The sequence below is a fragment of the Cynocephalus volans genome, chromosome 12, assembly GCF_027409185.1.
Source record: "Cynocephalus volans isolate mCynVol1 chromosome 12, mCynVol1.pri, whole genome shotgun sequence".
Classification (NCBI taxonomy): Eukaryota; Metazoa; Chordata; class Mammalia; order Dermoptera; family Cynocephalidae; genus Cynocephalus; species Cynocephalus volans.
Window position 1 is genome coordinate 76,598,739 of NC_084471.1, and position 27,078 is coordinate 76,625,816.

Consider the following 27,078-nt stretch of genomic DNA (forward strand, 5'->3'; position numbering starts at 1 on the left):
AGTAGAGCTCTGGAAGGTTTCAGTGCTCTGGGAAATGTTTCACGTTCTGAATCTTTTCCCCCTCATCAGTGGCAGTTACAGACTGCAGTAGCTATTTTACTGTTCTAATACTTTAAGAATTTAACTGATAGTTTTTTTTTTCTTTTTTTCTTAACATCAGTATTATTTCAGTTAATATTTATTCAGTATATTTTGTGTGCCAGGCACTGTACTAGGGGTTGGTTACCAACAGGACAAAGATATAGAATTCACATCTTAGTGGAGAGATAGGTAAACAATTACAGTGCTATTACTGCAACAATAAAAATATGTATATGATGCAGAAGTAGCAGAGAAGAGAGAGTACTTGCCACTCCCTTTTTTTTTCTCACAGAAAATTCACCTAGACCTCTGTATCTACTACAATTCCACGTTGAAAATGTTAGGACTTCATCTTGATGTTTGCAGCTGATAATGTGGTGTCACCAGTAGTTTTAGCCAGCTACCCTTTTATTACTCCAACTTGAATTTTCAAAGATTTAAGAATTTAAACCATGTAATGTGAGATAATTTATTTTACAATACTATTTTTTTTTTAATCAAGTAATAGCTGAATGAAGTCCCTTTTTAGTTTGAGAAGATGTTGAAGAAGCATATTACATCACTCTGTCCAAATGGGAAATTTTATTCAAATCTATTTCAGGAAAAGTTTACTTCGCCTGAGAAAACAATTTGCCTTTTTCCTTATGGCCAGTATAGATTATTGAATTGTTTGTCCTCAATTTTTGCTTTAGTTATGAGAAATCTCAGATTAAATTGGGCTCAATTTTAATAATTATGTAGGACTCAACCTGCCTGTCCATATTCTAAATTCTTATTCTTGATTTTCTATCTATAATTTTCCAGATTCTAATTTTTATCTATTTATGTTTTTTGTTCTTATAAACTGCTTCAAATCTCTTGTGTAAATAAGGCTAAATAGTAATAGTTAAAAAAAAAAAAAACCCAGAAAACCTGCTTTATTTTAAGGTGTGAGGAAAAGCCTCAAGGGGAACTTTTTGGGGACAAATATCCAGTGAATTGGATGCTGGAGTTCCTGAGGAGGAAATAATACACATTGTCTGGTGCATCTTGAGATTACATCTAGGTTTAGAGCTGCTGACCTACCTGGGAGGAGGGAGTTTGTAGGAAAGCTACAGTCTCATTTTTATTTATTTTTTATTCTCTTAGAAAATTTAGAAACTAAACTGGGAATCAAGATTTATTAATTTAGACTTCTTCATGCATATTATTTGCATTATCCTCTTTTAATTCATAATTATAAATAGCAACAATGAAATGGTCGTGTGTTTAATTTTGGAATCAGCAAAAATGGGAAGAGCTGGGAGACTAAAACTAATTGGGGAGAAGACAACTCCTAAACGACAAACAAAATGGTGGTGAATGCATTTTGAAAAAAGAAAGCATGAGTTCCCAAAAGAAAAGGGTAGAGTGATTTTGGCTGTAGACCCAAGAAGTAGTGTTTTTATTTTTAATAAGAGGAAAAACCTATGTTTCTAGCACAGAGTAAGGTAAGTAATTTAAAGGACACTTTATTTAGAAAAGAGCAAAAAGGAATCATTTTTTATTTTACTAAAAATTAAGTACAGAAATGTAAAAATAAAAGAAACCAAACATAGGACTGTCGAGTGATGTAATTTCTGTATAGAAAGGAATGTGGGGTAGCAACAAGAATTCTGAATTTAGTTTTCAGCTAAGCACTGGACTATTGGAGTATGCTGGTATCAGAATTCTTAATTATTTTTGGCCTTCCAGTTTTGGGTAAGTGGGTCAGGAGAGTCCTGATATGTGTTCCTTAATATTGTAATTATGAAACTTTATTGATAACAGAATTTGGAGAATTTACACATAGGGGTTTTAATTCAAAGTTTCCCCATGACTAAATTTCCTTGCATATCTAGCTTTTTATTTTACTGACAGAATTTTTAAAAACATTATAATCTATTGTATTCATGGGAATGGAGTGTTCCTGAAAATTGGGCAATGTCCTTAGGATATTCCTTGTTCCCTTCCCCACGTGGCCCCCTCTATTAGATGGAAATGCCAGCTAAATTTTGGGATCATAAAAGAGCTCAGGGTGTCCCCATTCGTTGGTTTTCTGCTGCCTCTTATTCTAATCTTGTGGCCTACAGCTTGAGAAGGAGGAAAATTACCCTTTTATCCTACCCCTGACGCTACCCCTTTCTCACATTTACTGGTCTGAATGATCACTTAAAATACTTTTAGTTCAAACTAACAACATTATTTTCTACTTTTTATTCCAGTCCAATAAGGTCTGTGGGAATTGGACTGTGGAAAATAGAGAAATATACTAGAAGCCAAATAGAGGAGAAAAAGAGTTTCACTTCTGAGTCTGAGTTTCTGATTCTTTGTGTTCTGCAACTAATCTGACTTGTATTTTTCTAGTTGTAAATTTTGTTTTAATCCCCGAGACCAGTCTAAGACTAGCCATGCACCTTGGATCCTCAAAGATTTCTATTTGTATTATGGATCTTCATTAGTAACCATGAAGTAATTCTCTGAATTTCAGGTTGTTTTTAAAAATAGAATAACATCTCTATGGGATTAAATTAGATTCTATATAGACCTTTACAAAGTGGAAGTTATAGAAAAAAGGTTTTAATTTTACTCTGAAAAAGTACAGAATTGAACTCTTGTCTCATAGGATATCTTTTTTTTTTTTTTTTTTTTTTAAAGGATCAAGTACTCAAAGGTAGAAGTGGGAAGGAAATGTTGAGCAGGACCCCAAATCTGCTCTAGACTGATTTAGAGAAGGCATTTATAAAAGTGAAAACATCCATTAATTGAATACCTATTATATATCCAATATGTACTAGGCACTATTTAAAAAAATCAAAATTAAAATTCTAAATATAAGGTTCTTGAGATTTGGTTTAATCCAGAATTAGAGAATATTCCAAATCATGGAGAAAATGCGTACCTCCTAATTTAAACAAATACTGCTACTTTTAAATTTCTTTTCCTACACCTAAATTTATCTTTTTAACAGAATGAAGGGAAGATCAACATAGATTTAAAATTTGGATATAGCCCGGCCTATCCTTAGAGAATTGAGAGACTGGTCTAGAGATGGAAAAAAAGTGGACCTAGGAATACATACATACACGCAGTAAATGAAAGAAATACCTATTGGGACAAAATAGTTTACATAATTTTCCATCAATTAATTTTAGGAATATCAAAATGCAATATGTTAATCCTGGAAATGACCAGAGAGGATGCCAGCAGATATGCAGCTTCTTATACTCCCAGATAACAAGTTAAGACTGTGTGGATAATATAAAAATCATTCCTATTTTTGGAATGCCTTATATACATTTAGTTCAACAGAATTTCTTTTGTAATTACAGGATTAAAAGGAATTTACGGGGATGATATGGTCCAGAACCCTGATGTCAAGTAAATAAATGATTATTCTTCCAGATAAGCTTTTTCCATAAATTGTTGCAGAAATGAAAACTGCTTGCCCTCTCTTTGTGCTATTCCAGTATTTTAACAAGCTGTGGGTGGAGGAGTTAATGTTCACATTTAGTTTCTTTGTTGGAATACAGAACTGTAGTTAACATCTTTTAAATTAAGCATTCTTTATTTGAGCACTAGTTCTTACTCTAGTTATCCTTCAACTTTCTTTCACAAAAACTATTTTCAGTTCTTATAAATGCTTTTATTAACATTCTCTGTATCTCACTAAGTTTATCTTCATTTCTCTAAGAATTGTAAGGCACGATGGAAGGATTAATTTAGTGTTCTCATTGTTTTTGCTTGCCTGTCTCCCCTTTGAGGACAGTACACTCCTTTATTTCTGAATACTCTGCATCTGAGCCCTTTGTCTGGCATGTAGGAAATATTCAATAAATGTTTACTGAATGAATAAGTGTATGTTTTCATTATCTTTACATATCTTCATAGCATGCTAGTTTTCATTTTTTGTCAGGTAAGGCAAATTTAATCTTTATAAAGGAGGAAACTGAGCCTTAAATTTGTTTAGTGACTTTCCCATGGTCACAGAGCCAGCACCCTTTTGGTGTAGGGATTCCAAATGGAGAGCCACTACTATGTTGTACAGCATTTCCCCACCCTGTATTATATGACCAAACTTGTAAATGCCCCAGATGCAATTTGAAGTTTAACCTCATTTTTCTTGGGAGGGAGGGAGGGAGGGAGGGAGGGAGGGAGGGTGTGTGTGTGTGTGTGTGTGTGTGTGTGTGTGTGTGTGTGTGTGTGTGTGTGTGTGTGTGTGTGTGTGTGTGTGTGTGAGAGAGAGAGAGAGAGAGAGAGAGAGAGAGTGTGTGTGTGTGTGTGTGTGTGTGTGTGTGTGTGTGTGTGTGTGTGTGTGTGTGTGTGTGTGTGTATTTAAGCCGCCTTTCCCTCACTTTTGGTACTGGAGCTGCTTTCTGACTCTAATCTCATCTCTGTTCCACCCTCCACACTGTAGCCAGAATCTACAATGCAACTGTAACCATGTAACTTCCTTACTTAAAAACCCTTCAATGGTTCACCTTCGTCTGGCAGATTAAGTTCAAACTCCTTGGTATGCTAAACAACCTGGCCCCTTTTACTTCTTCTTTCTTATCGCTCATATCCTCTCTTGCTCACTTGGTGGTATCAAACTTCTCACAGTGCCGTGTACACAAGAGGCCGTTTCATAGATCCCTCAGCCTGGAATTACTTTCCTTTCCCGACTCAAGACTCTCGGTGCCTCCTTTGCTACGAAGTCTCTCTCTTGAGCACACTCGCAGGTAGCACACTGATCGTTCCTGTGTGTGTGTGCCCACACCTTTACAGGCCTATATCCTAATGTCTGTGTCGCTGTGTTGCAATTATTCACAAGTATCCACCGTGCCACCCACGCCCCAACTGGGCTTCTTTATACTCCAAGATGCTCACAGGGCTTGGCACATAGTGATGCTCTATAAATGGTCAACGGAACGAACGGAATTGAAGCACAGCTGAGGAAGAAGAAGAAATGGAGAGGGAAGCAGCTCTCCAGGGGAGAATACTAATTCTGTTCTGGACGTGCAAAAGAAAATTTGTGAGGAAGGTCAAAGAGACGTGAAAGGGAGGACCCCTGCCTTACAGGCGCTGTCAGCCTTCCGGGAGGCAAGGCAGGCAAACCAAACCACGTTTTGAGGTAATGCAGGCCCAGGGTGACAATGGCTCCCACGGACAAAGTTACAGAAACTTAAGAGTCTCATGCTCTACCGACTGAGCTAGCCGGGCAACTGAAAGTTACAGAAACTTAGAGGATGGCGGAAGTCCCTGCTGAGGATGGAGCGGCAAAAGGCTTAGCCAAGTGCCTTCAAAGTGTTAGGCGGTTTTCCTACCTTACACAATATAATCTTATTTTATTTATTTATTTGCTTATTCATGTTGAAATAAAATACATAGTTGATTGTACATAGCTGTGGGGTGCAGAGCTGAATATCAACACCTGTGTGCCATATGTGACGCTCACATCAAGAGAATCAGTATATTCAACATACAATGTTATCATTTTTGTGGCCCTTTATACCCAGTATACTCTACGACCACCGTATGATGAGGACAGTGTCTTCATGTTAGAGACGAAGAAACACGCTCCACATCACAAACGACCCCGTGGGAGAACCGTAATTGGAATTTAGGTCAGCTGTCCCCAGAGCCCGGCTGCTTTCGCTCCACTCTCCCCTCCGCGGTTCCGGGCCGCGGGACCCGGGCATCACCTGCGCCTCCGCTGCGCCCTGCACTCCCCGCCGACCCGGCGCGCCCGGCCCTCCGCGCTCAGTGCGCCGGCGCGCCCGGCCTCTCCCTGCCCCCGGGGACGGGCGGGGCCGCGTCGCTGTGGCAGGCCGAGGGGCGCGCGGCGGCGGAGGCGGCGCCCAGGCTTCCGGGCGGCTGGTCGGCCGGCTCGGGCGCGTCGGCCGCGCTCGCCTAGGGGGTGGGCGGGGAGGAAAGCCGAGGGGAGGGAGCGAGGAAGGGGGCGGACGCCAGGCGGCGGCGGAGGAGGAACTTGTTGCGCCCGCGGCTGCGCGCTGCCGCTCCCTCCGCTCCAGTTCGCCCGGGCGGGCGCGGCGGCGGCGGCGGAGGCGCTGCGGGACCGGGGCGATGCGGCGCTACCTGCGCGTCGTGCTGCTATGTGTGGCCTGCGGCTTCTGCTCGCTCCTTTACGCCTTCAGCCAGCTCGCCGTGTCCCTGGAGGAAGGAGCGGACGGCGGTGGCGGGAAGCCGCAGGCCGCAGCGGCTTCCTGGCTCGCGGGCGGCGGACGCGGCGCCGTGAGAGGGGCGGGCAGCGCGGGCCCCGCAGCGCATCCCGGCCGGTCGGACAGGTACGGGCCGTTCCCGGTCTTGGGCCCGGGCTGGGGCGGGAGGTGCGGCGGGCGCGGGGCTCAAGGCTCGGCCGGGGCTGTTCGCGGGTCCGTCCCGCGACTGCCGCCGCCGGGCCGCGCCTCCCGCTTCTTCGCCGCCGTCTCTGACCCCTTCCCTCATTTCCCTCCTTCCCCTCACGCCGGGGCTGAGCCCGGCGCTGCTCCCGCCCGAGAGCTCCCCACACTGTCTTCTGACCCAGTCGTTAGGCGCTCTTTAAAGCAGTTAGATATTAATTTTCAACGTCTTAAAAAAGGATTCTTTGAAAATAAGAGGTGCCCCACAAAAGCCTTATTTCTCTCCGGCAAGTGGGAATTCCCTCTTGTTTCCATGGAGTTCAAATTGAGATATTTAAACATCAGGCTGGCGCCCTAGTTCAGTGTTCTATGTGTGTGTGCACTTTCCTGAAAGGGGCGTCTCATTTTCGTGGGTGAACGCTTACATTTTTCGTTATTAGCCGCAGTTAGTTAAATCTGGACGTAGCATGTGTGCGAGTTGTGAGCTTTTCTTTTGGAAACACTCGGTTTATTCTGAAACTTATAGCAAGTTTACAAAAATGAGCGATACTGAGTTGAAGTCTTTTGCGGGAAGGGATGGAGGTATCTTTCTTGAAAAATCGGTATTTAAAAAGCAGCATAATGACTTAGGTGAATGTACACAAATCACTGCCAGAGTTGGAATCAACATGAGATTTAAATGGAAAAAAGACTGTTTTTGGCAACGTGTGATGATGTATGAATGCTTAGCAAAATCTAAGCGTTTGCAATGCCTTGAAACGTGAACACCTCTATTTGTGGGCACCTTTCTGGGAACGACCTGAAGTGCTCCCTACTGCAGGAACGTACTCCTACACGGTTGGTAGGAGGAGGGAGTACAGGTCAGCTGTAGGCTGTTATTTAACGTCATTCTGAGAGTTGGTAGTCATTCCAGAATGAAAGCAGGACGTTTGGGCAGAGGAGCAGCATGGAAAAGCTGGACTGTCATGTTTTTACCCTGTGATTAGATTAGATAGGGAAATTCCTACCATGTCAGGACTCTATGCATAAAAGCAGAACTACTTCCAGAGCCAGGTTTTATCAACTTTCAGTTATCTGTCCTGTGAGAGGCAGTGACTAAAGTGTTTATGGCCTGTTACATTATTGTGGAGCATTGTTATTTTTACATTGGATAGAATTGTAAGCAACATTTTAATCAAACATTGAATGAAATTAGACCATGATACTGTATTGGCATTTCATTGTGATAGAGTAACATTCATTTTTAGTGCTTCGTCTTAGATACTTTATTTTGTGACAGATTTTTATGAATTGTATTTGCTTGGTCAGCTAATTTTAACAAAATTACTTTATTTGAAACTTAGAAAATAAGAGCTTCAGTTTTAATAAGTATTTAATAGAGCTATGACTGAAATCTTAAGTTTGATGTGTCAGAGTCAAGTCATCTGAAATGCTGTACTTTTATGGGTCCTCTGAGAAGCATTACTCTTAATTTTAAATGAGGCATACATATAAGTAAAAACTAAAGGTGGATCAGTCTTCATAAAAATGTGATGAAGAACATTTCACCACATTTATATACATAGGGAGACGTTTAAGACAGAGGAACGACATGGAAAAATTGGGTTGTTACGTTTTTACCCTTTAATTTGATTAAGGTCAGGCAAATTCCTAAGACATCAGGACTCTTTATTTTAGATATTATCATTCATAACGTCTTTATAGAGATCTCATAGAGTTAAATCAGCTTTTTTGGCTATGGTGGGATACGGAGTAGGTGTCCTTAACCTCTCTTTATGTATAAATCATTTGGCCTTCAACAGACACATGAAAAAAATGCTCAGCATCACTAAACATCAGGGAAATGCAAATCAAAACCTCACTGAGACATCAGCCCACCCCAGTTAGATTGGCTGTTATCAAAAAGAAAATAACAAATGCTGGTGAGGATGAAGAGAAAGGGGAACCATCCTACACTGTTGGTGGGACTGTAAGTGCACCCATTATGGAATATAGTATGGAGGTTCTTCTAACAACTGCAGACAGAACTGCTGTACAATCCAGCAGTCTTGCTGCTGGGTATATATCCAGAGGAATGGAAATCATCATGTCTGTGGGATACCTGCACTCCCATATTTATTGCAGCTTTATTTACAATAGCTAAGAGTTTGAACGAACCTAAGTGTCCATCAAAGGACCACTGAATAAGGAAAATGTGGTATATATACACAGTGGAATACTACTGTGCCATAAAAAGAATGAAATTCTGCCATGGACGAACTTAGAGAAAACTATGTTAAGTGAAATAAGCCAGGCACAGAAAGAGAAATACCATATGTCCTCACTCATAAGTGGGAACTAAAAAAAAAAAAATTAATCGAAAACAAGTGAAAGGAACAACAATCAAAATAATTTGTTAAACTTTCGAAAGGAGAGAACAGGACTGATGCTACCAGAGGTGGGGAAGGGGTGGGGGTAGTGAGAAATTGGTTGAGGGATACAAAGAATGATCACTCTGTGTAGTGTTGAATATACTAATTATCCTGATTTGAGCATCACATGTTGCACGCAGGTATTGATGTTCAGTGCTATACTAGATATGTACAATCAATTATGTTTTGATAAAAGAAATAAATCATTTGGCTAGGGTCCAAAGTGCTTCAGTAATTGGACCAGGATTAGAAACTATGTATCCTTTGATTATTATCAGGTACTCTTTTCTGTAAAGAAAGATCAGGACACAGCCTAGATAGTGGACAGTGGGGCTATGATGAAAACCAACCTATTCCTCTTTTTGGCAGGTCATAAATATCACTGCATTCTTTCTTTTTTGATGCCGTCTTACCTGAAAGATTAGAACTATTGTTCTTCTCTTTCATATAAACATGGATCCAGGTTTATACACTGTGGGTTCCATTGGTCAAATCTTATAAAATATTCATTGTACAGAATTCCATGACAACAATACTTGGAAAGATCTTTCCAAGTCCTTAAAGAACTGTAAAATGATAGGAACAGTTTTTCAGTGAAATCTCATCAATTGGCACGTTCTATTTGAAGCCATTATTTTAGTATTCAGAAAATATACAGGTCTTAGAGTCAGACCAGCCTGTGTTCTCATTCTGTCTCTGCTTGCTGTGAGACCTTGGCCAAATTATGTCACTTCTCTGTGTTTTAATTTCCATATCTGTAAAATGTAGATAATACTTACCTTACATAATTTTTTTCAGCTTTATTGGGCTATAATTGACAAATAGAAACTGTATACAACTTGGTGATTTTGGTATGAATATACATTGTGAAATGATCACAGTGATAAAGCTAGTTAACATATCCATCATGTCACATCTGTGTGTGGTGAGAACATTTAAGGTTTGCCCTTATAGCAAATTTCAAGTACACAATACAATATCTTAACTGTACTCACCATGCTGTACATTAGACTACCTTACTTAATTTTCTGATAGGATTCTTAGTTGTCATTGATTAAAATCCAATAAAACTGTCTTAAGCAAAACCAATATTTATAGGCTTATATGGGTTGCTAGAGGGAACAGAATTGAAGGAAAACCTACAAATAGCCCCCAGGGCAGCATAAGGGACTTCAAGGACTGGGGACCCTTTATTCTCTTCCACTGAAGACAAGCTTTTTTCCTGGAGTCTTTCTATTCCTTGCAGTTTTTCTTCTCTTTTCTCAAATAGAAAATCCCAGGAAAAGGCTTTCTTTGGAGTTGCTTGGATCACATGACCATCTGTGAACCTATCAGTGTTGCCTGGGATGGGAACCTCTGGCTGGCTGGCTCTGTGTCACTTGCACATCCCTGTGGCACACAGAATAACGTGATTGGTGTTGGAGAGGAGTAGTCCCTCAGTGGAAGGAAATGTGACTTAGTGGTTCTTCCACATAGAGATTTTTAAGTTATTTAATATGGACAGACTGTATATTAAACTATTCAATAGAAAGCAGTTATTACCAAGCATCAGTACTTCTGCAGAAGGAGTTATATCACTTTGTGACTTTTTTTTTTTTTTTTTTTTTTTGGTCTTTTTCGTGACCGGCACTCAGCCAGTGAGTGCACCGGCCATTCCTATATAGGATCCGAACCCACGGCGGGAGCGTCACTGCACTCCCAAGCGCCTCACTCTCCCGAGTGCGCCACGGGCTCGGCCCGTGACTTTTTGTATTTTATCTACTCAAGGTGGTTAAATTCTCACATTTCACTGATGAATCTTGACAGTGATTATCAAGATTTCATCCTATCATGGCTATACAGCAGTATTGGTAGTGGGGAATCAAGAAACTACTAAATATTTCAGTGATAAAATTTCTGGACTCATCATGCTCTTTGTGTGACTCTTTGTCACACAAGGAGATAGTCACCTCACTCTCCTTTTTGGATATGGTTAGGCTGCCACTTGTCATTTCTGCTGGGTCCTGTGCACACTAGTGGGATATACTGAGAATTTAAAAAAAGAGTAAGGACTTTGGAGTCACAAACCTCAGCTTCGCCACTTACTGTCTGTCTGTGTTGACCCTAAACGCATTTTCTCATCAGTCAGAGGTAAGAATATCTATGATAATGGGTTGTTTGTGAGAATTGAAATGAAATAGCTTGTACAGATTACTTAGTATGTTGCCTGACACAATAAAATTGTAGCTGATATAGTGATCACTTTAATAATTTTAAGTGATTTTTTTCAAAGAAAAAGTTTCTTTTTGTCAGTTGGTCAGTACGGGGATCCGAACCTGTGACCATGGTATTATTAAGGCTACACTCTGGCTGGGGTCCAGGCATCTGTATTTTAGGTACGTGTTTCAGGTTGTTATAAAACAAAATATTGAGAACAACTGATTTGGCTGAGAATGGTGTGACCACTTTTGCAACATTGTTTTTAATGAAGAAGTTTTTTCCCTTCTTCCTATTATTTTTGAGGTTATTTTTGAGAAGGAGAGAGGAGTTGGGGCAGTGAATAGTGAAAAAAGTTGAATTAACTAATGCCACATTAATCTCTACCTTGTTAATACAGAAACTTCTTATCTGAAGCCAGTACTCTGCACCTTGTGTTTTAGTTCGTTGAAGATCATAGTGGTATCTACTTTACGTATTTGTAAAGTGCTGTCTTAGTCTATTTGGGCTGCTATAACGAAATACCCATGGACTGTGTAGTTTATATACAGCAGAAATTTGTTTTTCACAGTTCTGGATGCTGGGAATCAAAGAGCATGGCATCAGGAGATGTGGTGTCTGATGAGGACCTGTTTTCCTGATTGATAGATTGTGCCTTCTTGCTGTGTCCTCACATGGTGGAAAGGGTAAAGAAATTCTCTGGGGCTTCTTTTGTAAGGACACCAATCCCATTCCCTTATGACCTAATTACCTCCCAAAGGCCCTGCCTCCCAACACCATCACATTGGTGATTAGGTTTCAACGTGTAAATTTTGGGGGGAGACAAACATTCAGACCATAGCAAGTACTTAGCACAACCTGACATATATTATTTAATATGAGCTAGTAATTAATTAATGTAATATCATTCTGTGCTTTTGGAAGGGAAAGTGATTTGGCTAATAAAAAATGTGTACTTTTGATTTAGAAATCTTACTTTAAAACATTAAGATTATCTGTGTTGTACCTGTTGGAAGTACTTCCTCTCACATATTAACTTAAATTTTGTTCATAATGTGTGTATCATATGAAGTTTTAAAATTTTTGTTTTCAGATTGGCTTTTTCCTTTTTCATTTTTACCTTTATCATGCATAGAAAAACTTTCTACCAGATTTTTTTTTCTTTTTTTAAAAAAATTTAAATCTTTAATAACTGTGTTTCTTGGGGGTGGGGTGGGGATGTATTGTGGGATGATAATTTTTTTTGTGTGAAATGGCTAGATAATTGTTTCAATGCCATCTGTGTATAAGGAGTACTTTTCCTGCTTTCTGAGTATTCATGAAATTAGAGATTTAAGAGAAAGAAGTGAAGATCTAAGTTGTCTGGAGACAATTTAGTGCAAATGAATGACCTAGGTGTTGATTTTAAATAATGGTAATTTGGCAATAGCATGAGAATGATCTCCTTGAATGTATGTGTAAGCATCTTTGTTTCTCTTGCACAGTCACAGTGCAAGTGTCATGCCTTGAAGTTACATTGTTGCCTTGGAGAACATCATTCAGACTGTCAATTCTTTTGCTGAATATGCCTGAACTTGTCCCTGACTCTGTAAGTTGTGCCTGGATTTTACTAAAACCTCATGACTGTCATTGACATTTTGAAATGAAAAGTGCTTTTTCCAGTTTAAAAGTATAAAAAGTCCTTTTGTCATTGGATTTAAGTAAATTTCAAGTTTGAGAACTGTTTTTGTGGCGAACATTATTGTTAAATGCTTTGTTTAATACAGAACATGAAATGTCTCAATTTTGAAACATTTGTTAAGTACTGAAATTTTTAGGAATGCTTATTTTTGATAAGTCGTTTTTAAAAAAAAAACTTTCTGTTTTGTAATATAGATTCACACGAAATTGCAGACACCCCATGTATCCTTCACTCAGTTTTCCCCAATAGTAACATCTTACATGACCATAGTGCAATGTCACTATACACTAGTCCCCCTTATCCGTGGGCAGTGGGTTCCACGACCCCCCCCAGTGGATGCCTGAAACTGTAGATAATACTGAGCCCTATGTAAACTATCTTTTTTCCTATACATAAATGCCTATGATAAAATTTAATTTATAAATTAGGTGTAGTACTCTAGTGCTTTGGGGCCATTATTAAGTAAAAGAAGGCTTCTTGAACAAGCATTGCAGTATCCTGACAGTCAATCTGATAACCTAGACAGCTACTAAGTGACTAAAGGGCAGATAAGGCATACAGCGTTGAGAGGCTGGGCAAAGGGATGATTCACATCCTGGGCAGGAGAGTGGGATGGTGTTAGATTTGATCCCAGTACTCAGAATGGTGCACAATTTATAACTTATGAATTGATTATTTCTGGAATTTTCTGTTTAATATTTTTGGACCATGGTTGACCGCGAGTAATTGAAACTGGAAAGCAAAACCTCAGATAAGGGGGGAGTAGTGTATCCAGAATATATATCAGTATAGTGCTGTATTACAAACCCAGAAATTGACTTTGTACAGTCCACAGACCTTATTCTTTTTTATTTTTATTTTTGGTGCTGGCTGGTATGGGGATCCAAACCCTTGACCTTGGTGTTATCAGCACCATGCTCTCCCAAGGCCAGCTCCTCACATATCTTATTCAGATATCACCAGTTTTACATGCACTCGTGTATGTGCACGTGTTTGTATGCGTGTGTGTAGTTCTATGCAATTTTATCACATATTTAAATTTATGTAACCATCCTCACAATCAGGATACAGAACTGTTTCATCACCACAAAGATCTCTGGTGCTACCCCTTAATCAGTTTGCCACCTAGGGTAGATGCATTAAGCCTCATTAAATTTGAGGATGGATCATAGTAAAGTTTTATTTCAGTTTCATCTGCAGTGAAAAAATGTGCATTTATGTACTTTACTGCTTTTGGATATCATTGTTTATTGAACACATACCTATTTAGCTCACCTTACCATTTTGCACCATTAAAATTATTTAATAGTTAATTCTTAAAAAGTCGAACTTCTAGTATTACAATTGCAACAGTTTCAAGAAACTAATAACCAGAATCCATCCAATTAATTTTTTTTTTTTGGCTTGAAAGTACAAGTGTTCTCTGTCTTCAGATTGGTTGCTTTTTCTCATTTATTGCTGGTGATAACAGGTACTGGTACATATGAGTTCTCAGTATGATTTTCTACTCTCTAAATCTCCAAAGCCAATTTTTCATAAGTGGGAGAATAGATTTGGGAGTTAAGAAACTTTAAACAAATTATTCCACTTTTTGCCAGCAGTACCTCAGTGTTTTATGATTTTTTTTTTTTTAAATGGTAAGTGGCGTGCATCTTCACTAGTGCCTGTGTTCTTATATTTCCAGTAAACAAAGAAGGAAAAACACTCTTTCTATATTCTGTGTGTTTTCTGACATTGAATTATGGTCAAGAAATTTATCTAAAACTTGACTTTTCCAGTCCAATTTTGTTTGAATTAATGCTTTGTGGAGTTAATAATCATCCTGAAAAGAAATCCCATATCAATTAGCAGTAACTCTCCATTTTACTACTTACTCCCCCAGCCCTAGGCAACCATGAGTCTACTTTCTGTATGCATAGGTTTGCCTGTTCTGGGAATTTCACGCAAATGAATCACGCAGTATGTGGCCTTTTGATTCTAACTTCTTTTACTTGGCATAATGTTTTCAAGATTTATCCACTATAGCATGTAGCACTACACTTCCTTTTTTATGGGCAAATAATATTCTGTTGTATGGATATATCAAATTTTGTTTATTCATTCATTAGTTGATGGAAATTTGGGTTGTTTTCTTGGCTATTATGAGTATTGCTGCTGTGAACATTCATGTACAATTTTTCTTTTTTTTTTTTTTTATTGGCGACTGGCTGGTGTGGGGATCCAAACCTGTGACGTTGTTGTTATAAGGCTGTGCTCTAACTGAGCTATCCGGCCAGCCCTCATATACAATTTTTCTATGAACATATGTTTTCAGTTCTCTTGAGTATATACCTAGGAGTGGAATTATTGGGTCATGCTTGCACAACTCTGTGAATATACTAAAAACCATTAAACTGTACCCTTTAAAAGGGAATTACGGCTTGTATTATTCTGCTTTGCTTTTTATCGACCCCAAACATCTCAGCAGTTTATAACCACAAATATGTATTTCTTGCACACATTACATGTCCGTGGCTATAACTTTGCCTTGTATATCTTCTCGTCCTGGGACCCAGGCTGAAGGAGCAGTGCTTGCATTGGATATGCCCAGTCTCTTAGCAGGGGATGAGTGAGAGGCCAGATTGATCTTCACAATCCCATTTGAACCTTCTGCTCTGACGCAGTGATTTCATGTCTGTTCACATTACTTTGACCCAAGCATGGCACTTGAATAAAGTTAAAGTGAGTGAATGAGGCAGGATATATACTTCTCCCATCAGAGTCAGGCAAGTTGCATGGTAATGGGTAGGGTTGTATGATCCTCTTACAGGAAAAAGTGGGGAGTGAATAATTGTAAACAGTAATACGGTCTACTATACAAATTGAGATTGCTGATTAAGGAGAAAGAAGGGCTACTTGATGCAAGAAGGTCTTTAAGGACCCCTGGGCCAGGGTGGGGTGGTGGAAATAGGGAGAAGATGATGGGCAATACAGGGCAGGTAGGATACATATGCAATTGATAGTATGCCTAAGGGGCTAGCTGAGTGGGAGATAGTGAAGTTTTTTTCAGTATTCATCTGAGAAGGTAAATGAATGGTTTGGTTTCAACTTGAGATGTTACTGGAAAGATGATGGAAGAATGAGGTAGAATTTGTAGATATAGGAAAGTGAATGGGTGAACCATGTGATCTAGTCTTGGTAGGGAGGGAAATGAGTACAAGAGGAAGCTTGTAATTAGAAAGCATATGACGGGAGGTCTGAGTCATTTCCAAACAGATGTAATGGGATGTAGAGAATTAATAGAGACTAGCCTGAGATGAAATATTGGAGTTGGGGATTGCAGTTTCAGGTGATGACAAGGTTCAGGATTTGCCATTTTTAACTAAAGGGAAGAGGAGGTAAAAATTACTGGAGTTGAAGAATTGTGGAACTTGGATGTTGGGTAGTTTCCCACATTGCAATACCCAGGATGACGTTCTGTCATTCCCCTCTAGATAGTATGATCCATGTCTGTTTTACTCACTCTTGTGTTTCTAGGTTGTCATTCAGTAGATTATTTATTGAATGAATGGATAGAGGAAACTGAGATTTGGTATTGAGAGGAGAACTGTGAACCAAATGTTGGTTTTCTGTGGGGGAGGAACCAATAGGTTGCTAGGTCAGTATGGTGCAGCGCGTGGCCCTTTCACAGGCTGGCAGTGGTGCTGGCATTTGGCTGAGAACTAAGCTGCGGCTGTTGACCTTTGTACTCTCAAATGGCTTTTCTGTGTGCCTTGGGCTTCTCACAACGTGGAAACTGGGTTCAAAGAATGTTCTAAGAAATAGGTGGAAATTGCCATGCTGCTAAGTTGAGGGTCTGGAAATTTTTACAGTTTCATATCCGCTGTATTCTGTTTCTTAAAGGAGTCACAGAACCCACCTTGATTCTGGGTGAGGGGAGATAGATCCTGCTTCTTGATAGAAGTGTCAGAGAATGTGTGACCGTACATCCTTAATCAATCATACTTGGCACCTAGTTTGACAGCAGAAGTACAGGGCTCTTTCTGTGGCTCAAAGCTTCACAAGATTTGAACTCATTACTAAATTGTCTAATATTGGTCTTGTTGAATTTAATCCTCCAGTCTGTGGTCTCCATCTTTTGTCAACTGGTTTTTTCAACATATCCCTGTAATATAGTTTAAGTGTAATACTGCAGAGGGTCTCTGGAGTTAAGAAGCTTCCTGGTGTGTATTTCCTGGGGACAGAGGGTTTGAGGTGTGCTTTCCAGGTCACATGGGCATTCACTTGATGCTAATGAAGCGCAAGCAGTTTCAACAACTTCTGCATGTTGGTAACATGCATATGAACTTTTCTTTTTTTTTTTTTTCCTTTTCTATTTCTTCCCGTGAACTTTTCTAATCAAGTATTTGTAGGCAGGTATTTTTAAAAGATGGGTAGAAAAGATATCAAAATGTTAACAGTGGTAGGTGATTTGTTTCTTAAGGTTTTACAATTTTTCTAAATTGTGCTTAATGAATATATATTGATTAAGTATTTATAAAAACACACATTTAAAAAATCTAATCCTTGTAAGTTGCGGTGAATAAACAGAATTCTCAGAAGAGAAGTTGTGTTAATACTTTGATGAAAAATTCCGGGTTGACTCTGGATACCCCTCAATATGCAGTGTTTCTCATTCACGTTTGATTTTAAGATTTATCTAGGGGCATTGTTTAAAAAATTCAGCTTCTCAGGCCACTCCTCTGGAGAGTCTTGATTAACTTGGTCTGGGTTAGGATTCTGTATCTGTATTTTTAACGAGTGACTTGAGGACCAGGCAGGTTTAGAAAACAACGCATAACTGATTTGTTTTGTAATTTAAACTGCAAATTGAGGCAGCAAATGGTATTGTTACAGATACATAATTTCAAATAATAATTTTTATAGAAAAATTGAATTTTTCTTTGAAATTTCCGTTTCCTACCGTTGTAGGCTTTGACAGAGGAGATGGAATAACCAGATTGGTTATTTTCTACCTAGAACAAAGGTGCATGTTAGGCGTTGATTGTAAATAAATTGTGGATTTGTTGAAATAAAGCTGTGATAATGTCTGTATCTGAAAGATGGAAATAATATCTAAACAGCTTTGTCGTGGGGCTTAAATGGATGTGAAAGCATTTGAATCTGAAAAGAACTACTTAAGTGTTGATTGTTACCACTACCAGTGAGTCTGAGTCCCTTATATGAAAAGTGAGACTTAAATATATAACCATGCCTAAGAGGGGACAAACAAGATTTTTGCAATCAGGTTGCAAGTTTTACTGACACGTACACATTCTCTTTACTTTTTCTGATTTATCAATATTTTATTTATTTATTTATTTATTTTTTAAAAGAAGAGCTATTTTTTTTTTTTTTTTGGTCTTTTTTGTGACCAGCACTCAGCCAGTGAGTGCACCGGCCATTCCTATATAGGATCCGAACCTGTGGTGGGAGCGTCGCTGGGCTCCCAGCGCCGCACTCTCCCGAGTGCGCCACTGGGCTCGGCCCTGATTTATCAATATTTTAAATTAAGATATGTAACTTTTTGTGCTGTGTTAGTGTTGCCTTTTAAAGGAAGAACAAATTATAGTGTAACTTTATTGATTTAAAAATTCCAACTTCGTAGTTCTTTATGCAGTAGTATGCAGAATTACTTAGGCAGTATTTTAAAAACCACCAGTGCCAGATCTTGTTCCTAGAGATTCTGACTTAAGAGGTCTGGTATAGGGCTGTCTGGGTGATTTCATTATGTATCTAGGGCTGAGAACCCTGCTTTAGATTGTTGATGTTTGTGAGAGGTGTGATCAGAGATATTTGCAAATCTGAAATTTCATAGGCCTTTTGATGTAAGAATTCATAATGAGAGAAAACAGCTATGTGGTGTTGAGATATGAAGTGGCCCATTTCAGTGACTTCTTACATGTTTACTTTAGTACCCAAGCCTCTGCTGTAGTGAATTTTAGACTATGGTTTTGAAAAGGAGTAACAATGAAACACATACTTTTTGTAACATGAGGCATTTTTTTTCTTTTTTAGCTCCAACCTGCAATCTAAGAAGAAAGACTACACTTGATCTCCCGTTTTAGCTTGTGTAATATAATGAAACAGATAGTGTAGATAATGAAACTGAGCCTTGAATATCAACATGATCTCTTATTTTTTAATTTAAAACACCATACAAGTAGTTCGGATTGAGGATTAATTTAAAAGCACTTCAAGAGCCTCTCTTCCCTTTCCGCCAGCATTTGTGGCATTTTAAATTTTGTTTTGGGGTAAACAAATATTTTGTTTGGCTGAAATGGATTTTGTTCTAGGAGAATGTGGGTAGTCTATGAGGAAACATTTTGGAAGACACATTTTGTCTGTGTCATCCAAGCAGGGGATTTTAATATATCAGGAGAGTTCCTGACTAGATAACTGTTTTCCATTCTGTAGTATATTCTACTTAAAGATTTTAAAGTTCTGTTTAAAATAATGGTGCCTCAAAGTAGGGGAGAAATCAGTTTTCCAAAAAAAAAAAAAATCTGAAAGTTACGATAACTTGGATTTGCAATTTTGTTGCTCTAAAATAGAACTATAAGTAATTGTGTTACTGAGTAAATTCCTTGTTAGTTCCAAATCGAAATTCTCACATAGGACTGATATTTCTCTCTTACTCTGTTAGGTGTAAAGATTTCTCTCTGTGTTACTGGAATCCCTATTGGATGCTGCCCTCTGATGTTTGTGGAATGAACTGCTTTTGGGAAGCGGCTTTTAGGTAGGCATTTAATATTTAATTGGTAGATCAGTGTAGGTAAGATTAGATAGTAGGTAATAAAACCTTAGACTGTAATAGGATGTAAAAATGTTTCTTTTTCTCTAATTTAATAGTATCATGCAAGTAATTCATTTTCTGGTTGGGTTTTTAATTTTTCCCATTTTGTAGTTTATTATTAATTTTTAGTACACACTGCGTATAAATGCTCTAAATTTTTTAGATGTTATTAAGACAAGCCATTTTTCTTAGGAGAATTTATTATCTAACTTAAAGTAACAGGTTATAAGGTGATAAAGGTAGGCATCTACTGACATTTACAGATATATATGGCATTTATCTACTGTAAAGCAGGTGTACTGTAAAAAACATTTTGGATGAGGACAACTGGGGAAGGATTACATTAGTTATTAGCACAAAGATTGAATATTGGGGAATGGAGGATAAAGATAAGTGTTTAGTGAAGGAGCAAATGACATGACATCATTTATTGACCATTTAAGTTACTGAGTAGTTTGGCTTTGTTCACTTCTCTGTATAATGAAGATACTGGATTGGCTGACCTCAGGTCTCTTCCTGTTCCAGTCTTCAATGAAAGAAACAAGTGTTGATAGGATTGGGATAAGGCAGTGGCTCTCAGACTATCTCTCTGAGATAGTGGCAAAGGAGAGTGGAGCAGTAGCCTGAAATGCCCTTCCCAAGAGTAAAATTTCTTTGAGAGACATCTATTTTTAGTGTATCTTTATGATTCGTTTAAATTTTAGTTCTACTGATTCTGTTTGCCAGGCACTGTGGTAGGTGCTAAGAACCAGACTTGATTCAGGTTAATGTAGCTCCATCCTTCTGGAGCTTACATTCTAAAGGGAGCTTCACATTAGTAAACCTGTGATTGCAATAGAGGGTGACGAAGTTGTAGCTATGATGAGTGATTTTAAGGCTTCCTGGAGGGAGTGACTGATGATGAACCCAAAATTAGCCAGGTTCAAGGACAGGAGATGAAGTGTCCTAGATAGGAAGAACTGCATTCTTTTTTTTTTTTTTAATTTAAATTTTAAATTTTAAATCAACAAATAATAATTGTATAAATTTATGGGATACAGTATGGTGTTTTGATGTATGTATACATTGTGGAATGATTATTTCAAGCTACTTAACATGTTCATCACCTCACATATTGATCCTTGTAGTGAGAACATTTAAAATCTATTAGCAGTTTTGAAATGTACAATATATTATTGTTAACTATGGTTATCTTACTATGCAGTAGGTCCTGTAAACTTATTCTTCCTGTCTGCCTAGAACTTTTTGTACCCTTTGGTCACATCACCCCACCCCCCGCCCTGCCACCATTCTACTGTCTATAAGAACTGAATTCTTTATATCTATTAATTAATAAATATATTTATTATCTTTATATCTATTAAATTCTTGCATTCTTAATACTTTATGTATCCCATGAACGACTGGCAGGGAATAGTTGAAATCAGATATTTTAATTATATCCTATTGCTGTAGAAAAGATTGGGTAGTTGAATTGTTAATATGGGTCAGTCTAAGTCAGATTACTCCAACTTTTAAAAATGAATTTTTAAAAATAATCTTACCCTTCAGTTTATAATTTTGGAGAATTGGAGCTCCATGTTTTTCATTCTTATGAAAATTTGCTAATGAAGTATTGACAAAACACCGTTTTGCCTTGTGACATAAATCTAACTCTGGAAGCTTGGTGAACTTGAAAAACTTCTGTGTACTCTGATTTATACAACACAGATGCTATTGTAAATTACAGCATGGGTAATTATAATCTTCCTCCTCTTTGGCTTCAAGAGTACCACAGGGAAGTTGACCTAGTTTGGAATCTTGGAGCCTCTGCTTACCATTCCTTTTGTTCTGTCTTCTCCGACTTATTTTCCTAATGCTCCCACGTATTCCTTGGAAAGACTTATTATATGTGGAAAGACTTATTACAACATAATGTTGTAAGCCTTTTTACTTGTTATTACTAAATTTGAGATTTTAAAAATTATACTCTTGTGTTATACTTTTCGCCTGTAATATTGCATTCATTATGTCATATAATTACATTAAAAGTAGTAACCGTTTTGTTATATGTATCATATTGTCATGTAAAGTCTCTCAAACTTAGTTTTGTACTTATAACTAAGGATTCCTCACGTTTATTCACACTGTTTTAAATAGCAAACATGCCAGAAAGCCATACAATTACCATATCATTCTCACCTTCCCTTTCAGTGTTTACTCTCAGTAATACCTCATTTTTGCCTGACTTCAAGAGATTAACTTCCCAACTGGTAAAGCTTCTTTGAAATTCCCCTTTAATACCATCTTTGGTGTCACATTCTGCCCGGCATCAGTTGGCCCTTAGCTGGGCACCATGTTATTCTTCCCAGGCCTGTCTCAGCTTTCTCAGCTTGAATTCTTTATATAATTTTGATCAAAGCTTATCTGAGAGGATTGTTTTTTCTTGGTTAACTTATTATACAATGAGCGTAAAATAATGTAAAAAAAGAAAAATTGCCTCAACTCCTATTACAAGTGTTTTTATCATTCATATGCATATTATGCTTTTACATAATTGTAAAGTGTAGACCAATCTTGAATTCTGAGTTTAAAATTTTAATACGTTTTCCATGTAGTATGGTCTTCATAATTATCATGTTAATAGCCACACCTATTCCATTGAGTTTCAGAAAGCATTTTATACTTAGAGCTTTTCTTTCTCTTTTTGAGAACTTATGAAGTAAGTTGTATGTGCATTTACTGAGTCTTCTACTTGACTGATTGCTTCCCAGCAGCATGTCAGAATGTCACATCTCTTCTGTCCTTAAAACAAAACCAAACAAAATCTTCACAACAGCTTGCGTTCAGCCCTTTCTTTTTCCTTCAAGGCATCACCTGTCTATTCTCTCTCCCATCACCAGCAAACTTCTTATAAGAGTACCCACCTACTGACCTTACTTCCTTAAATAAAAAAACTTCACGCCTCAACCATCTGTGAGCAGCATCTGGCACCTGACTGTCATTGAAGTCACCCCCAACCTCTGAGTTGTTCTTCTGGGACCTTATCTTACCTTGTGCAGTTTGACACTGGTTACCATTTCCTCTTACTTTCTTTCAACTCTTTCAGTCTTTGGCTTTCTAGACCATTGTATCAGTTCTTCGATGTCTCCCTGCCTCCTCAATATGGGTATTCTTTAGGACTCTGCTCTTTTCTCTCCCTCCTCCCTGGATAGTCACAGGATAGCCTATTTACCTGATGTCTCCAATCCAGAGTTCTTTTCTGAGCTCCAGGCCTGTATTTCCAGCTGCATATTGGGCATTTATATCTTGTCAATTCAGTCTCTCAGACTTATGTTCAAACATGAATTCATGGTTTAGCTCCTCAGACCTTCCTCCCAGACCTTCATCATATTTTCCGTGGTGGTTTACGACTAACATGTCAGTCCATGTTGATTCTTCTTAGCCGGTCTCCTTTCACACTGTTGCTCCTGACTGCCTCTTCCTCCCTGCTCCCTTAACTGCTGTGCTTATCACTTACCAAAGTATTGTGATCTCCCTTCACTGCCTGCTGCATCTCCCTTCTCTGTGTCCTTTCCTGTATTATTCTTCTTTGTATCTTTCTCTGTATCGTATGTATCGCATCTTTTGTGATTGTGAATTTTTTATCCACTTCTAGACCAACTCCTTGCAGGTTGATACCACATGGTGTTCATCATTTCAGCCCCATACCTAGCAAGGTGCTTGACAACCAGTGAATAACAAACAATTAAGAGGTTCCTTTGTCTAGGAAGCTTTCCCTAACACTTCCAGACTAGATTAGATATTTGGGTAGTGAGCTTCCTTAACATCTCAGTTTTTTCTATTTAAGCACCGTGCTTGCTTATTTTTTTAAAAATTCTCTTTTCACAACAGGCTATAAATTGTGAGGTCAGGATTGTGGCTTTCATGCTTACTACAGTGCCTAGCATTAAAAAAGGAGTTCAAATATTGATTAAGAAAAGTGAATTATATCACTAAATTGTGTTCTAAAATTATATGAATTTAAGCCTGCAACAGCATTATGTTAGTATACTGGGGTCACCATAACCTTAGCACTATTTATCACTTATTAGGGTAAAATGATAGCTGCTTATTGATTTATATTTTGTTAATTATTTGTTGAACATATTTTCACATTTGTTTAGCTTTTTAATTTTTTGTTCCGTATATCATCTGTTTTGATATTTACCTATTGAGTTTTAATACTTATTTTATGAACTCTTAGGATAATATATTCTGCTTTTGCCACTGATTAGAAATATTTTCTTAGTTTCTTTTTAGTTATCTTTTCATTATGCAAACTTATTTTTAGTATTATTATTAAAAATATTCTGTTTTAATATACTAATTTTTTCTGTGATTTGAGCTTTAAAATATTAGTTCTTTAAAATGTTTAATTTTTTGAGAGTTCCGGTCAAGATGGCAGAATAGACGGTTTCCAGCGTCACTCTCTCCCACAAATCAACCAGATTTACAGTTATAAAAATGTGACATCAGCCAAGCTGGGGCCATTGGAGCTCAGGGGAAGAGGAGGAGATACCTACGGAGTTCACGAAGGCAGAAGAAACTATGATGAGAGAAAGAAAAAGCTGCTCTGAGCATTTTGGGCCACGGCTGCTTTATGGCTCAAGCCGATGAATGCATGGAGCAGGAGCCGGCAGAAGCTGCAGCTGTGCCCTTCAGATGGAGTTACTTGGAGGCAGCAGGAGAGAAAAGGGCCTTGGCAGCCCCCAAGACAGCAAGACCACTAATAGGTTTCCCATGGACCTACGCAGGAGCGAGGAGCCAGAACAGCTGAAAAAAGGGAGCCCTTCAGAGGCCTGTGAGTCATCACAAGGGACCAGCGCAGGGCCCATCCCATGGGAAGTGTTTGGAGCATGGGCAGTGGGCAAGATGGGAACACCAGGAGAACACTGAGACACAGCAAGGACAGCCAGCCTGCCCCCCAGTCAGCAAAGGACCACTCAGAGGAGACTGGTTGGGAATGCAGAATTGCATGGGGTGCAGTTTGATAAAAAAAAAACTCAGGCCCAGATCAGAGATTCTATAGAAAACAGATCCACGGGATTTCTGGAGAGCTGGAAGTACCTATAAGATCAACCATTGAACCCTGAGCTGCACAAAAAGCCTTTCCTGGGGAAACAGCAGCAAAGTAGCAATTTAAACCACCACACAGCTCAAGTACTTGTTCCCACAGGAAGTCCCCGTGTTAGAAGCAAAGGACAAAAATAAGTTCTGGCCCAGGCACCCCACCAGCATCTTGGGGCCTGCCTGGGAACTGGAGGCTTGGATCCAGGCACCGGACCCCACTCCCACTTCCAGGTAAACTGCACCATTGCCTTGGGGCAAGCCCAGGGACCCGAGGTATGGAGAAGGGGAGTGGACCCCCCTCCCGCAACCAGGCACACCAAGCCAGCACCTTGGGGCCTGCCTGGGGATCTGAGGCAAGGAGAAGGGGAACAGACTTCTCTCCCACAACCAGGCACACCGTGCCAGCACCTTGGGGCCTGCCCAGGGACCCATGGCATGGAGAAGGGGATCGGACCACCCTCCCACACCAAGCACACTGAGCCAGAGCCTTGGGGCCCACCCAGGGACCCAGACTATGGAGCCAGGGACCAGACTACTCTCCCACTACCAGGCACAACCTGCCAGCACCTCTGAGCCCACCAGGGACCCAGGGCATGGAGAAGGAAACCGGACCTCTCTCCCACAACCAGGCACACCAAGCCAGCACCTTGGGTCCCGCCCAGTGACCTGAAGCATGGAGCCAGGAACTGGACCCTCCTCCCACAACCAGGTACACCATGCCTGCACCTCGGGGCCTGCCCGGGGACCCGAGGTATGGAGAAGGGGACCGGACCTCTCTCCTACAACCAGGCATACCCTGCCAGCACCTCGGGGCCCGCCTAGGGACCTGAGGCATGGAGAAGGGGACCAGACCTCTCTTCCACAACCAGACACACAACCAGGCATACAACAAGCCAGTGCCTCAGGGCCCACCCATGGAGAAGGGGACAGGACCACTCTCCCACAACCAGACACACCATACCAGCACCTTGGAGCCCCACTAGGGATCCAGGGCATGGAGAAGGGGACCGGACCTCCCTCCCACAACCAGGCACACCAAGCCAGCGCCTTGGGTCCTACCCAGTGACCTGAGGTATGGAGCCAGGAACCAGACCCTTCTCCCACAACAAGGCACACCATGCCAGCACCTTGGGGCCCACCTGGGGACCCGAGGCAAGGAGAAGGGGACCAGACCTCTCTCCCACAACTAGGCACACCGTGCCAGCACCTTGGGGCCCACCCGGTCCAGCGGCATGAAGAAGGGGACTGGTCCTCTCTCCCACAACCAGGCACATCAAGCCAGTGCCTCAGGTCCTGCCCAGGGACCTGAGGTATGGAACCAGGAACCAGACCCTCCTCCCACACCAGGCACAAAATGCTAGCACCTCGGGGCCCACCTGGGTACCCGAGGTATGGAGAAGGGGACCAGACCCCTCTCCCACAACCAGACACACCAAGCCAGTTCCTTGGGTCTCGCCCGGTGACCCAAGGCATGGAGAAGGGGACTGGCCACCCCTCCCACAACCAGGCACATGGTGCCAGGACCTTGAGGCCTGCCCAGGGACCAGAGGCATGCAGAAAGGGACCAAACACACCCCCCCACCAGGCATACCTCCAGTGCCAAGGAGCATACCAAAAACAGCACCTCCATGTGGGTGGCCCACCACAGCCACCACAATAACCACCGCTGCCACAAAAGCAGGTAAACACCACAACCACCACGCAGATAGTCCGCCAACCACTGGAGTGCATTCACACAAGAAGTGTCACCAGCAGAGACAAAGAAAAGAAGAGGATGTCTCTTTCCACAAAACCCATTTCAAAGTGACAGAAGGAGCATCTGCTCTATGATAATACTGGGGGACCTGATCACATCTCTCAGCACTGGACAGATCGTCTAGGCAACAAATTAACAGAGTAACCATTATTCTTTCAGAAGAAGAGAAGAAATCTAGGGCAATTAGAGGGGGGAGGGGAGGGAATGGGGGAAGGGGAGAGATTGGACAAGGGGCATAAAGAATAATTACGATTTGTAATAGTATGTATGCTAGTAATATTGATTTAATCAACATATGTCAGTGTTCAACCCCCAAAATATGTATAATCGATTTTGATTCAATAAATAAAATAGATAATAATGATAATAACAATAAAATAAAGATGATGAAAAAAATAAAAAATAATAAAAATAAATGTTTAATCTTTCTCTTTATGATGGGAGTTGATTTTGGATTAAGGATTTTGTGGTCATAGGTGAATTTAATTTTAGCTGTTATTATATTGAGTGGGCCCAGACCAGTTTTTTTTGGCAGCTGGTCGGTGTGGGGCTCTGAAGCCTTGACCTTGGTGTTACATCATGCCACACTCTAATCAACTGGGCTAACTGGCCAGCCCTTTTTCTTTTCTTTCCTTTTTTCTTTTTATTTATATTTATTTATTTATTTTTCAGACCAGTTTCAAGAGAGATAATTTCACGGATTATTTCAA

The 27,078-nt window shown here is 39.8% G+C and overlaps 1 protein-coding gene across 3 annotated transcripts in view; it reads left to right on the forward strand.

Annotated features, from left to right (window-relative positions):
- Window positions 1-6,116: 6,116 nt before the first annotated feature.
- The window catches only part of GXYLT1 (glucoside xylosyltransferase 1), a 58,677-nt gene continuing 37,715 nt past the window's right edge, over window positions 6,117-27,078 (forward strand). For 2 of the 3 annotated variants that reach the window (XM_063075899.1, XM_063075901.1), the window contains exons 1-2: window positions 6,117-6,365; window positions 19,372-19,464. In XM_063075899.1, the coding sequence (XP_062931969.1) occupies window positions 6,145-6,365; window positions 19,372-19,464 (314 nt within the window). In that variant the 5' untranslated portion in view covers window positions 6,117-6,144. The remainder of the gene's footprint in view (window positions 6,366-19,371; window positions 19,465-27,078) is intronic. The other variant, XM_063075900.1, reaches the window with a different exon arrangement.